Consider the following 14542-nt stretch of genomic DNA (forward strand, 5'->3'; position numbering starts at 1 on the left):
CCACCCACTCAGCATATGTGGTTTTTGTTGATCAGAGAGATAGTGAGACAGCACATTTATATTTGCTCATGCTATTTTATCCTCTTTTGGGACTTTTGTATAAGTCTTAGTGATCCAACCCCATACACAGAACAGCATTTCCTAGAGCTGCCTGCTCTCAATCCTGTCTTCAGCTAGCTCTATCTCTAACCTCTGCTATACGGGTGCTTTAAGGTATGTAACTAAATCAAGATATGATACCCACCACTGTGATCTGTATAAACTGGTTGAACATCATACTTCTCAGACATACACTTTAAGAACCAGAAATTGCTTGAACTATTGCCCCATGATTTGTCTTATTTTCACCGTGGTCCTGCAATTCTTGCACACTTTTATTACATAACAAAACATACTAAATAAACTAAATAAATCCAAACAAAAGATGCACCCAAGGTATGGCGATCTCGGCGCAGGACAAACAGCACAGTCTGCTGCTCTCAGCCCTATCTCTAAACTAATTGAGCTTCTAAATAAAGGCTCCTCTTATATAAAAGTGGCCATCCCCAAATTGGCAACCAATTAACCAGTTTGGGAATGGCCACATTCCACACATATTTTTGCAGGGATGGGATTTTAACCCCATCCCTGCCAAACTTCAATTCAAAATATACAAAACATTATTTACACAAACCAAACACACACAATATTTACAAGTGCAGTGCCTCTGTCCTGCCAGAATGTAGTACAAAGTTTTATAGTTTAATTGTTTTGACATTTCTGTTTATACATTTATTTTGTATTCAAGTTGGAACTAAGGGTTTCCAAACTATGTGGACAACTACCCTCTATGTCAGCTTTTCTCAAACTGGGGTCCCGACCCAAAAGAGGGTCACGTGAGCACAAAAAATACTGACATAACCTTAAGATCCTCAGCATTAGATTACAGCGCATATACATTTAATCCTTAACAGTAAAGGATATAATATGAAGTCAGACCTCCCGCTGTGTTTACTAAGTGTCCAGATGCTTGTTTGATGTGTATATAGTTGTGTATAAAGTGGGCCAGTCAGAAAAGCTTTTTTAAAATTCAGTGTTTTTTGTGTGTTTCACACTGTTTCTCAATTTGCCACAATCATTGGACAATGTTACTATTGCCACAATCCTTGGACAATGTTATGATTATTGCCACAATCAACAGTAACAAAACAGTGTTAAAACCTACCTCATGCCATACCTTATGATAAAGAAAGATGACCTTGATTTTTGTACCCCATTACAGGTCTTTCAACTTAAAACGCAAGGCCAAGAAGAGTAATCGAGGTAGACTTTATGAGAGAGAGCTATATTATTAAAATTATACCTTCAAAGATCTCTCTTTCTAACTGCCTGCCTATCTTATGGCACAGGAACAATATTATACAAGTACAATTGGCTCTATGATCCTGGAAAGCAGTGAGAAAACGGTGTACATGCCTGTCAGGTCACAGTGTTAATGTCCTGAAACACTTTACTGACAAGAGAACTTTCATCTATTTACAAGTGAAAGACCTTACCTCTCAGGTGCAGGCGTATGTGACCAAGAGCACATTGTTCTGGTGCCTGTCAGCTGGGACCTGAGAGCCCAGAAGGAATGTGAACTGGCATGACTGATCACACATCAAAGAGACCTCTCGCAGCTTCAAGGGATCAAAAAGGGTACTAAATTTTCAAAGAAGTATTCAAATCTATACCTCACCCCAGAGCCAGACTGCCATATGTGCAGCGACTATGTTGAGTATAAAGAAAATGTGCAGCAAGTGTATTTTTATAATATGTAAGAGTTTCAGTGCAAAATAATGTTTAATAAATAAAGTTATGTCAGTAGGATGCTGTGTCATTTGAATAATCGTTGACGTAAGCTGTAGTTGCATCAATTTATCATTGTTCTTGTTTGTTTCTGAGCAAAGAAGCGACATTTCTGTGTAGTCTTGTGTATTGTATTGCTTACAGGCATATACTGCACAGCAATACTTTTTACTTAAGTTTATTTTTGGCAAGCCTTCAGAACCCCAATCTTCACTTTTTATCTGCTTATTCCCACATCTAATTAATTGGATTTCTGAATTATCAAATATACACTGTTTTTTTTTTCATTCTGGATCTGAGCACCAAAATAACTATTGTGGATAATTCATAAATGGATGTAAACAGGGGTTAATTTGTGTCAGATCGCACTGGATCCCATATCCACTACCTTTTTGTCCCACAGGCGAGAATTAAACAATTTTCAAACGATGAACCGTATGAAAAAAATGCTTTCCTGTTGTATGAATTGAATGACAAAAGTGTACAGTAAAGATATGTTTTAGAATGCAATGTCTATGAGTAATACAATTAATCATTTGTTTCCATCCCAAACGGCAAAATGCCAAAAAACTATCATTCTTAACAGCAACAGTGCCATCCTTGTTGTTCATCAGATTAGCCGACCCGTCGCTGGTTCAAATCTGAAGTTATGTTAAAAGATGTATAATAAGACTTGAAATCTCAATCCCCAAGCAGATGAGAATTTGAAGCATATATGGGAGCTACTGTAAATCAAGCTCAGTACATTACATGTACTGTATAAACAAAAATGCTATCCCTATTCCTTAATTATAAGATCCAGTACCTTTCTTTTTACAAAGTAACCCCTACAGTTAAATAGATACCGCAATTCAGGAGGGTATGTCTAATCAATGTGTATTTTCCTTTTTGTTTTTTATTATAAGCCATTGTTTTGTAACAGATAATTCCAATAGAACGTACTTACATGGTACAACTTCCCTCATATTTCTCCCACAAAATAAAAGACCATTTAGAATTCACAATGCAGAAACTAATCTGTTAAAAAAGACTCACATGGGACGAAGGTGGAACATAGCTGTAACCTATACAGTACAATACTATAGCAGTCCTAGGCAGTGAATGAGAGAGCAAACATATATTTAGGAGGTTTCACAATCTGAAAATGCAAAGCCAAAACAGTCAACATTTGATGTATGGAAGTGAAAACTCTTTAAAATCAGGGCTTATAACACATAACATTTAATCTACAAAACTAGGTCAAAATGGAATGCAGAGCTATGCCTCTGATAAATTTGATGCCTTTTGCACTATAGTATAAGACTGCTAAAATTGTCTAGTACTCATGTTTATAGTTAGGATATATTATAATTAAAATATTATACAGTTCTTAGTATACAGTAACATTGTTTTCATGAAATAGGAGTGTCATTCCTGAACAGCCAGAATCCTTAGGATTTTGGGGTGGGTGGGGTCTTATTTTGCACACCTAATTCTGTATCAGGATTTATGGGGAACCATAGAACTCACCATGACAGCCTGGGAGAAATATAAGACAGTACTATCTATGGAAAAAACTAATATTTTTAGAATTCAGGAGTTAAAGCAGAAACTTTTGTTTGTTCATAGCGGTACTTTTGCCTTACTTGATGAAGTATTTTTTTCCCAGTAAAAAAATAAATAAATATACAACCCTCCCTGTTATTTTCATGCTGAAACTAATTGACAATCAGTTTCCAAAGCACTCCCCAGCGAGCTGGAGGCGAGGTTACTGAGTAGAGCTACAGTGAACACATTTGTCTGGAATTTGAACATCCTCCAACAAGCCCTTTGGAGCTTGTACAAAGTTTTTCAGCTTTTGGCACTATTTGTAAAAAAGGCTTCTACGGAGTTTGCATCTCAAATTCGAACCTGAAGTGCTAAGCTGCATCTCAACTTTTTTTGTGCTTTGACTTGTTGCCGATTTGAGTAGTACCCCAGAAAATGTTTCAGCTACAAATGTAAATAAAATAAAATAAATAAATAAAATAAAAAATGCAACAAAAAAATAAAGCACAGGTATTCTGCTGACACAAAGCCAGTTCATCCTGTCAGTAACCTGTCACCAACACAATAACGTGCAGATATTTTTGTTTTCTTGGATGGTGAAGGGGTAGCAAACTCTTATCTTGTGTCACATATATACTATATACGGTAGAGAGAGAGAGAGAGAGAGAGAGAGAGAGAAACTATATGCATGCTGATTAAAAATTTTCATATTGGGGATAGCTTTGATGTTCAAAGAAGATTATTCCACTTTTACGGACATCATTTAGTAGAGGTTCCAACCATGGGAGCAATATTAGTAATAGATTATGAAGAACGTAATTATTTAATAACATTTATGCTGGATTAGACCTGATGCTGTTATGAGGCAATGGAAAGGTTTCTAAATTCAAGGCATAATCATCTGTTCTCTGTTTGAATTCAATATGTCCCAAATAAAAGCACGCAAGCCTTAAATTGAATATTAACCATTGATGAAGTGAAATGTTATGGAGCATATAGTCAGAAACTAGAAATAAAACAGTTTTTGCTGTACAAATCTGGTAGCCAGAAATAATTTTAGCACTATGTAGTTCAAGTTTAATAGCTATAAACTAAAGAGGGATTTTAGCATAGGTCATTAAGGGTTGTTTTGGTTAAACAATGGCTTTAAATGGGTACAGAACACCCTGCATTATTTACAAAAACACATTACTTAGCTGTGTCCTATGATGGACATATCACATACATTTCTCAACATAGTCACAATTGTTTTGATGTTGACAAATATATCACTGGAAACAGCAAAGTTAAAGCAATGCATTTGTTATAAAAATAACATGGGGTTCTCAAAGCTTTCAATTTTGGATACCCCTGAAGTCACAATTATCAAAATGAAAAAGTCAGTTGAACTGCCGCTAATCTATAAACACTACAGCTTGATAAGAAAGCACATATAGAGAGCCTTATTTGTTGAAGTCTTCCCCAGTAAGACCTCTAATTACAGCAAATAATATGACACTCCAAACCAGTGTATCAGTCAATTGGCCTTTGATGTCCCTTATTTAGTGACAAATCAGCCTTCTGCTTCATTACATTTAAATGATATCCTGCTGTGAACTTTTCACCTGTAGGATTGCCAGACTGTCTCCACATTGCCCCACAACCTGACCTTTAGATCCTCCCTACATGTGGCTGGTCAATGGGAAACTTTCACTGCCAGGAACAGCCCATTACACTGCAAGAAGGAAGTGCCCTGGAGGTTTCATTTCATTGAACACATTTTAAGCATTTCTTCATGGGTCACTAAAAATCTATGCATTCAAGGACACCTAGAAGTCACACAGTCGTGTATGTTCATTTAAAGAGCATCATAAGCTTAAAAAGATAGACAGATAGGGTTAGGGTTCTTTTGTGGACCAGGACAGACATCATCTGTTTTTAATACTAGTTCCTAGCAGACCTTTGTGAACATATGCATTGCAAAATTGTGTTTTAATGTTATTGCCTGATAATTGACTGCCCTCCATTTTAGAAATGGCAATGGTTACTACTCGAATATTTTCCTTCAAGTTTAAGAATAATCACTGTGACAAGTTTTCCCTTGCTGACGCGTGTCAGACCAATTATATACAGTACTGCATGCCTGAAATGTTCTCAGCAGAAGAGCTATATAAATCACCAGCCTGTATTCCTGTGGCACACAAGTATTTGAAGTTTATCTTACCATTCATCATGTTTAAGCAATAATGCTGTTTGGATGGTTTAGACCCTGAAGGCAGCTAAAGGATCCTGACGTTTAAATGCATGTCATCCCCTTTGACCTTTGTATCCCTTATCCAGGAATGACTACATGTCTTCCTTTGAATTTCAGGCAACATCAGATAAACGTGAGAACTGCAGTGATCATAAATATGATATTGTGCAAATGTGGTCTGTATATACTAACCAGTTAAAGAAAATTCACAACAAGATTTACATATAAAAAAAAACTATGAATACGAAACAAATATATGTGTTATACTTTTGAAATATAAATATTGTAAAGAAATAGTAGTCTACAAGGTCAAATACATTACACCAGATGTTCCCAACTGTGGCCCTGGTGATCAATTCCAGTCCTGGTCTTTATTCCAGCCAGGTCCTAAGACAGCTAAAACCCAGACTGGCCCACACCTCAAGGGTCAGAGTGGGAACCACTGTATTATAGCAATAAATCATCATGTAACAAAAACTGAAAGCGACTGCAAATTATTTAGAGTAATAACAGAATTATTTATGTGTCGTATTTGGACATTGACCAATCCCTTTGGAATATTTTGTTCTAGGCTGATCTTATTAAATTCAATGTACCTACAGACTGTGGACATGGATTTGTACTGCAAGCAAAAAAAAAAAAAACAGTTTGATATTTGATTGTGTTGCCATAGGTATGTTGTCTAGGAGGATGGTAGTGGATGGCCACCCTGGAGTGTTATAGAGTCCTTAACTGTGGCAGGGCAGCAGTGTTGAGTAGTGTTTAGGGCTCTGTACTCTTGACCGGAGGGTTGTGGGTTCAATCCCAGGTAGGGGACAATGCTGCTGTACCCTTGAGAAAGGTACTTTACCTAGATTGCTCCAGTAAAAACCCAACTGTATAAATGGGTAATTGTATGTAAAAAAATAATGTATAAAAAATAATGTGTAAAAAATAATGTAATTGTATGTAAAAATAATGTGATATCTTGTAACAATTGTAAGTCTCCCTGGATAAGAGCATCTGCTAAGAAATAAATAATAATAATAATAAAATATCCATGTGTATGATGAGAAAGATGCAAATACAATAGCCCCAATTGCCTACATTTGACACTGATTACTGGGGTATTATACTTATTGAGAAGGAAATTTATCTTACACACAGTTATTTTGGCCATCCCTTCTAGCCCTGAACTTCCTGATAATGTAGCAACAGCTGATCTGATGGGAATGTGGGTGTGAAACACAGGAATTGAACACATGAGGAGAAGCTGGCTCTGCACTGCACCAGGGTTAAATTCTGCAATCACTTTTATCGATGAATCCATATTTTTGTAAAAGGGCAAAAGCAAACTATTAGAACACTGAAAGAGTAAGAAAAATTGAAATTCAAGCAGCTGGCATACATCGGAAAGTAATATCACCAGCTTAAACATTTTCAATATCATATGCTATGTATGCAAAATGTGAATAATTGATTTCAAAAATCTATTATATCAGGATGTTTCAGACTACAAGTCTTTCTTCAGCTGGATGGAAAAAGGAGTGCAACAAACAATCTGTCTTTCAAAAGAAAATTTTCAGAGGATGATGATATGATAACTTTGGGATAGAATGTTAATTCCAAAAGGTTCCAAAGTGCCTAATTTGAAAATGAATTTGCTTCATTTTTGCATCCTGGTTGCATATATATACACACACACACACACACACACACACACACACACACACACACACACACACACACACACACACACACACACACACACACACACACACACACACACAAGGGTGGAAAGAAACAAAGTAGAGATACTTTTACTTTTACTCAAGTACATTTGTTTAGAAAATATTGTACTTTTTACTCCACTACATTTCCCAGAAGCATCTCTTTACTCGTTCTTTCAGCACCCTGACTCTTGCGCTGGCCAGGATTCTGATTGGGTAACACAGAGTCGCATGCGCAAAGTGTCTGCTCGCTTTGATGACATAGTACGGGGATGGCGAACCTATGGCACGCGTGGCATTGCGCAGCACACATGACTATCCCCTAGAAAGTGTCCTGAGGGAATCAGATGATTCTTAATAGATTTAGGTTTAGGGTTAGGTATTCTGTTTGAGGTTAGGTTTTAGGGCAGGGGTTGGGTTAGGGACAGGGTGGCTTGATTTCGTAGAGTTGCCGAGCTCTGGAAATGAAAGGTGGAAGTAAATGACAAATGCCCTAGAATCATCTGATGCCCTCAGGGCACTTTGTAGAGGATATTCCTTTATGCTGCCGTGGCATGCAGAGTCGTATTTGTTGGCACACCAAGTCAGCAGCTGTTTGCTGGTTGTTGTTTTTTTTTCCCCGCCCACAATCAGAGCTGAGTGGCACTTTAGAAAGCCAATCAGTTTGATTTGCAAGGACGGCCCCACCGGGTCCGGGGAGGAAGAATTTTGCTTACCGTTATCTCCTGTACTATTCATACTTCACATTCCGACACAATTTAAAATTGTTAGAGTCGGGGGACCTAAAAAACCTTGAACAACATAATCCGAGCGAAAATATATCACATACAGTACTTGTATCTCAGACGATGTTTGATGCTGAGTTTTTTTAATGTAATCTTGACACGATGGGGGAAATGCAGGTGTCAAACTATGTTGAAAAAAAAAAATAGCGTATCCACAAATGTACTCATATCAGAAGCATAATTTATTTTCAGACGTTTGTTTTTTTGGAGCTTTTTTGAGAATTTTTTTACAACCTGCTTTTCCCCCACTGTATGAAGACATCCACAGCTATATTTTTCCAAAAAAACAAAAACAAAAAACAATGCCACAAAGAATATTATAACTGCTAGTTATTTTACACAATGTAAAAGCAGTAGATATGTTTAAGAAAGTAAATATATCACAGTTGAAACAAAATTAAGGTACACAGGTAATGGTTGTGTGCAAATGCAAACAAAAAAAACTAACACGATGGCCAGGGTCACTGATGCAGCTTGCCAAATGAGCAAACTTTTTATATGCATTGCATTGTGACTGTTTCTTTTAATGTAGTTTAGCATTAACATTCTCAAACGTGATGAAATGTGATTCATGCATTTCACTGTAGTGTAGCAATACTGCAATATTAAAACTTTTTGTTTTGTTGGTATGTGCTCAATAAAAAAAAGGAATGTAAATATTGTTTTAAAAAGTTACCGTTTGCCTTGTATAATGTTTTTCACCCCCTTAATCACCGGCAGCTTTGGCACTCAGTGACATTATATTATATGTCAGGATTTCACATTTTGAACATTTGATCCTAGAATTGTTTCATGAATTGTGTTTTATTTATGGATAAAGGTTGTGACTAAAATTAAAATTCCTGATTTGAGATTTCAATGTATATTAATATAGGTGTGTGTAAAATAGTAGTGCCTCCTCATAAATATACGTGGTGTGTAACTCAGGGTAACAGCAGATTTCCGTGGGTAGAATTTAATGGTGGCTACTTTTTTCTTCTGATACTTGAGTACTTTTAAGATATGATACTTTTGTACTTTTACTCAAGTAGTTTTCTAGAAGGATACTTTGACTTTTACTAATAACATTTTTTCCAAGTAACAGTACTTTTACTCAAGTAACACTTTTGAATACTTTTTCCACACCTGTATATATATATATATATATATATATATATATATATGTGTGTGTGTGTGTGTGTGTGTGTGTGTGTGTGTGTGTTACATACAGTCCTTCTTTGGGATTTTACTGAAGGACATCACAAAGGATACTATCATCTACAGCATTTGAATCTGCATTTATGACAAGAAACTAACAAAAAATGATTCAAACATATACTCCCAGCTACCTTCTATATGCTTACAATAATGTGCAATGTTTGTTTGGTAATCATAAATCTATAAAAAATAAACATTCATATATGGTACATAATATATTATATAACATCCCTACACTAAAGTCTTAACTATATATCTTCCGTACAGAAAACCATATTTTTGGATTTCTCTAATGATAATCCATATTTACAGTAAATGAAACAACTGAATAGTTTAAATACACTTTTGGCAAGTCTCTAATCTTTTAACAGGTTCAAACAGTGTTTTATATCTTGCACAAAAGAGGAATTACACCGGGATTGCACATTTATTAAGAGAACAGTACTGAGTGAATCTTACTCACCAGCCTTCTCCTTTTTTGATATCCCAGGCGTGGTCTACAAAAAAAAAAAAAGTTTCATTGAAAACAGGTTAGTACTTAATTGCTCAAAAATGTATATATAGTGTATACTGTAATAAGTATTGTTCAGGTTCACACAATCTTTCAGTGAGTATATCAGCCAGGATATTTTTCCTCTGGTCTTAAATACATTTTATGAATGCATTTTGGTGTACATGAACAATGTGTTTGTGAACAAGATGGTATACAGTATCCTTGGTATGCCCATATTTGAATAAAACCAGCCAACCAACAAACAAACAAATAAATGTAGTCATTTCATAAAAAAACTTTTTACTAGTAATATATTTAAATAGTTATTAATGGTAATGGTTGTTTTCTTTCCAAATGTAGTTCCTGAGAAATAGTCGCAGTTATTATTATTGAGGTGTCGCTGTTTGTTGTTGTTTTCTGTAAAACATTGTTATCCTGTCAGTTAAGAAAAGGCTTCATGCAAAAGCTTGTTTTAACATTGACTTTATTACGCCAGCCCCTGCTTACAAATGCACCGTCATATTTTCTACATTGTCTTTAAATTCTCAAATTAATAATCGACACCCGGGTAGTAAAAAGAGACCCGGGTCAGGTCGGGTAATTTAAAACCCGACGGGTACCCGGGTTTTCAGCTACCTGTGCCGACCTCTAATATATATACAGTACTGTGCAAAAGTTTTAGGCAGGTGTGAAAAAATGCTGTAAAGTAAGAATGCTTTCAAAAATAGACATGTTAATAGATTATATTTATCAATTAACTAAATGTAAAGTGAGTGAACAGAAGAAAAATCTAAATCAAATCCATATTTGGTGTGACCACCCTTTGCCTTCAAAACAGCATCAATTCTTCTAGGTACACTTGCACAAAGTCAGGGATTTTGTAGGCATATAGTCAGGTGTATGATTAAACAATTATACCAAACAGGTGCTAATGATCATCAATTCAATATGTAGGGTGAAACACAATCATTAACTGAAACAGAAACAGCTGTGTAGGAGGAATAAAACTGGGTGAGGAACAGCCAAACTCAGCTAACAAGGTGAGGTTGCTGAAGACAGTTTACTGTCAAAAGTCATACACCATGGCAAGACTGAGCACAGCAACAAGACACAAGGTAGTTATACTGCATCAGCAAGGTCTCTCCCAGGCAGAAATTTCAAGGCAGACAGGGGTTTCCAGATGTGCTGTCCAAGCTCTTTTGAAGAAGCACAAAGAAACAGGTAACGCTGAGGACCGTAGACGTAGTGGTCGGCCAAGGAAACTTACTGCAGCAGATGAAAGACACATCATGCTTACTTCCCTTCGCAATCGGAAGATGTCCAGCAGTGCCATCAGCTCAGAATTGGCAGAAAACAGTGGGACCCTGGTACACCCATCTACTGTCCGGAGAAGTCTGGTCAGAAGTGGCCTTCATGGAAGACTTGCGGCCAAAAAGCCATACCTCCGACGTGGAAACAAAGCCAAGCGACTCAACTATGCACAAAAACACAGGAACTGGGGTGCAGAAAAATGGCAGCAGGTGCTCTGGACTGATGAGTCAAAATTTGAAATATTTGGCTGTAGCAGAAGGCAGTTTGTTCGCCGAAGGGTTGGAGAGCGGTACACGAATGAGTGTCTGCAGGCAACAGTGAAGCATGGTGGAGGTTCCTTGCAAGTTTGGGGCTGCATTTCTGCAAGTGGAGTTGGGGATTTGGTCAGAATTAATGGTCTCCTCAATGCTGAGAAGTACAGGCAGATACTTATCCATCATGCAATACCATCAGGGAGGCATCTGATTGGCCCCAAATTTATTCTGCAGCATGACAACGACCCCAAACATACAGCGAAAGTCATTAAGAACTATCTTCAGCGTAAAGAAGAACAAGGAGTCCTGGAAGTGATGGTATGGCCCCCACAGAGCCCTGATCTCAACATCATCGAGTCTGTCTGGGATTACATGAAGAGAGAGAAGCAACTGAGGCTGCCTAAATCCACAGAAGAACTGTGGTTAGTTCTCCAAGATGTATATATATATATATATATATATATATATATATATATATATATATATATATATGTGTGTGTTTAAAGTCAGGAGACGCTACTGGTGTATGTTTATCTAATGACTTCATAACACCCATTAAGCCCTTAAAGAATAAGTAGCGGGGTTCCGAAATATATGGCATTATACGTCCCCAAGTGCTGCTACAACTGTTTAACAACGTAGGCAAGGTAGACAATAATCCTTACACTATTAGTGCACCAGAGGGGAGATTTTGAAAAGAGCTTTGAAACAGACTGTGACAGGGTAGCCGATGTGGTGACGTCAGGCCAGATGCAGGAAGAAAACAAAAGTACTGCTGTGCAAAGGCGCTCCGGCGCCATTTATTTTAACAAACAAAAATAAATAAAATATTCAAACAAAAAACACTTGCTCACAGAGCAAAATAAATATTAAACAAAAACAAAACTCTACCAAAAACACAGGTCAGGCTGGGCAATCACTTTCACTGAGCCTGTATTTTAGTTTGATTTTTAAACTGCTCTCGCTCTCTTTCTGTTCTCTCCTCTGAACACCCACCCCGAACTGAGAGCACTACAAGTTTATAATAACGTGGCTGAGGGATTTAACTACCTAGTAATTTTTCTATTGCCCCTCGGCCACAATCTGCAAGTTTTTTTACTACAACTGGCAGAGGACGAGCTGCCGACCTCGCCTCTGCCAAAACACATTTAAAATAAAAATAACAAAAAAATGCACGACTGTGCCAATTGCACTGGGGCAGAGGGGTACCCCGTTCTAAAAATAAACATGCTCCTCGCCCTGTTACATATCCCCCCACTTGTGCAAAGCAGACACGGCCCTAACGGCCACCTCCCCCCTCAGTCTCAAAGTCCCGGAAGAGGAGCAAGCAAGCTGTCCATGTGGGCGACCATGGTGGGAGATCCTTCACCCCCCACTTCTTCATGGCTGGAAGCTCCCTCTTCTGGGGCTCCAGCCACAATCCATCTGGCAGAAAAATGCTGTGGGGGGGAGCGGGTCCTGACCTCCTGACTTCCCCCCCCTTCCTCCTGGCCAGCTCCCCTTTATGGGGCTCCAGCGAAACTGCTGCGGGGGGAGCTGGTCTCCTGACCCCCCACCCCCCTTTTCCATGGCCGGCAGGTCCCATTTTTGGGGCTCCGGCCACAGTATTTCCTGCTGTAGTGCAGGACGGGCAGCGACCCCAGGCAAAGCGGAGCCGTCAGCGACCCCAGGCGAAACAGAGCCGTCAGCGACTCCAGGCGAGGCGGAGCTGTCAGCGACCTCAGGCAAAGCAGAGCCGGCAGCGACCCCAGGCGAGGCGGAGCCGGCAGCAACCCCAGGCGAAGCGGAGCCGACAGCGACCCCAGGCGAAGCGGAGCTGGCAGCGACCCCAGGCGAAGCAGAGCCGTCAGCAACCCCAGGCGAAGCGGAGCCGACAGCGACCCCAGGCGAAGCGGAGCTGGCAGCGACCCCAGGCGAAGCAGAGCCGTCAGCAACCCCAGGCGAAGCGGAGCCGACAGCGACCCCAGGCGATGTGGAGCAGCAGGCAACCCCAAGCGATGCAGAGCAGCAGGCAACCCCAGCCAGGCAATGCAGAGCAGCAGGCAACCCCAGGCGATGCAGAGCAGCAGGCAACCCTAGGCGATGCGGAGCCGCAGGCAACCCCAGGTAATGAGGATGTGGCCTCCCTGAGCAGAGCAGGCGTTGCATCCCTGGGCGGAGCGAGGCAACCGTCCCCGGGCGGTGCAAGGCAGGCGTCCCCGGGCGACGGCGAGAAGGCGACCCCAGGTGACGGCAGCAGAGGACCCTCGGGAGGCGACGGTGGCAGAGGCTCCTCCCCTTCTGTCGGCGAAGGTGGCAGGGGCTCCTCCCCTTCTGGCGGCGAAGGCGGCAGGGCCTCCTCCCCTTCTGGCTGCGAAGGTGGCAGGGGCTCCTCCCCTTCTGGCTGCAGCGGGGGGACCAGCAGGCACTCTCCCTCTGCTGGTGGGGATGGGCGCAGCAGGCATTCCTCTGGTGGGAGGGGGCAGTTAGCTGGGAAATGACCCCACTCCCCACAGATGCAGCAACAATATTGTACGCTCATGCTGTGGAGGAGGGCTTCCCAGACAACCTCTTCCTGTGGCTGTGGCTCTGGTTCCACCTCTTCTTCCTGAGGTGGGGAGTGGTAGTAGTCGGGCAACACGTGCCCGACCTTGCCAACTTCACAGGACCACTCCTCCCCCCTCAAGCAGGTCATGCAGATGTCCACCTTGCCAGATACGAGGTGGGGCTTGTGACCAGCCCAGTGCAGCTGCTGCTTCTGCCGCTGCTTCCTTCCCAATTTTTTTTTTTAATTTAGAAAAATAAATAAATAAAAAAAATAAGGCACCTGCAGTACCCTTCTGGCCTGAGTCAAGGAGGCGCTGGTGATCCCACTCTGATACCATGTGTGACAGGATGCCGAGTGGTGAGATGCAGGAAGAAAACAAAGACAAAAATACTGCAGTGCAAATGCGCTGCGGCGGCATTTATTTTTAACAAACAAAAATAAAACAAATATTCAAACAAAAAACACTTGCTCCCAGAGCAAAATAAATATTACACAAATACAAATCTCTACCAAAAACACAGGTCAGGCTGGGCAATCACTTTCACTGAGCCTGTATTTTAGTTTGATTTTTAAACTGCTCTCGCTCTCGTTCTGTTCTCTCCTCCGAACACCCACACCGAACTGAGAGCGCTGCAGGTTTATATACCGTGGCCGAGGGGTTTAACTAGCTAGTAATTAT

General features: G+C 40.1%; 1 protein-coding gene across 1 annotated transcript in view; it reads right to left on the reverse strand.

The window, feature by feature from the left end:
- Positions 1-14542, reverse strand: part of dlc1 (DLC1 Rho GTPase activating protein) — a 172600-nt gene that overhangs the window by 92562 nt on the left and 65496 nt on the right. Inside the window, exon 5 of the mRNA XM_059026878.1 lies at positions 9742-9775. Coding sequence (XP_058882861.1) covers positions 9742-9775 — 34 coding nt within the window. The remainder of the gene's footprint in view (positions 1-9741; positions 9776-14542) is intronic.

Source organism: Acipenser ruthenus, chromosome 1 (assembly GCF_902713425.1).
Source record: "Acipenser ruthenus chromosome 1, fAciRut3.2 maternal haplotype, whole genome shotgun sequence".
In the NCBI taxonomy this organism is placed as follows: Eukaryota; Metazoa; Chordata; class Actinopteri; order Acipenseriformes; family Acipenseridae; genus Acipenser; species Acipenser ruthenus.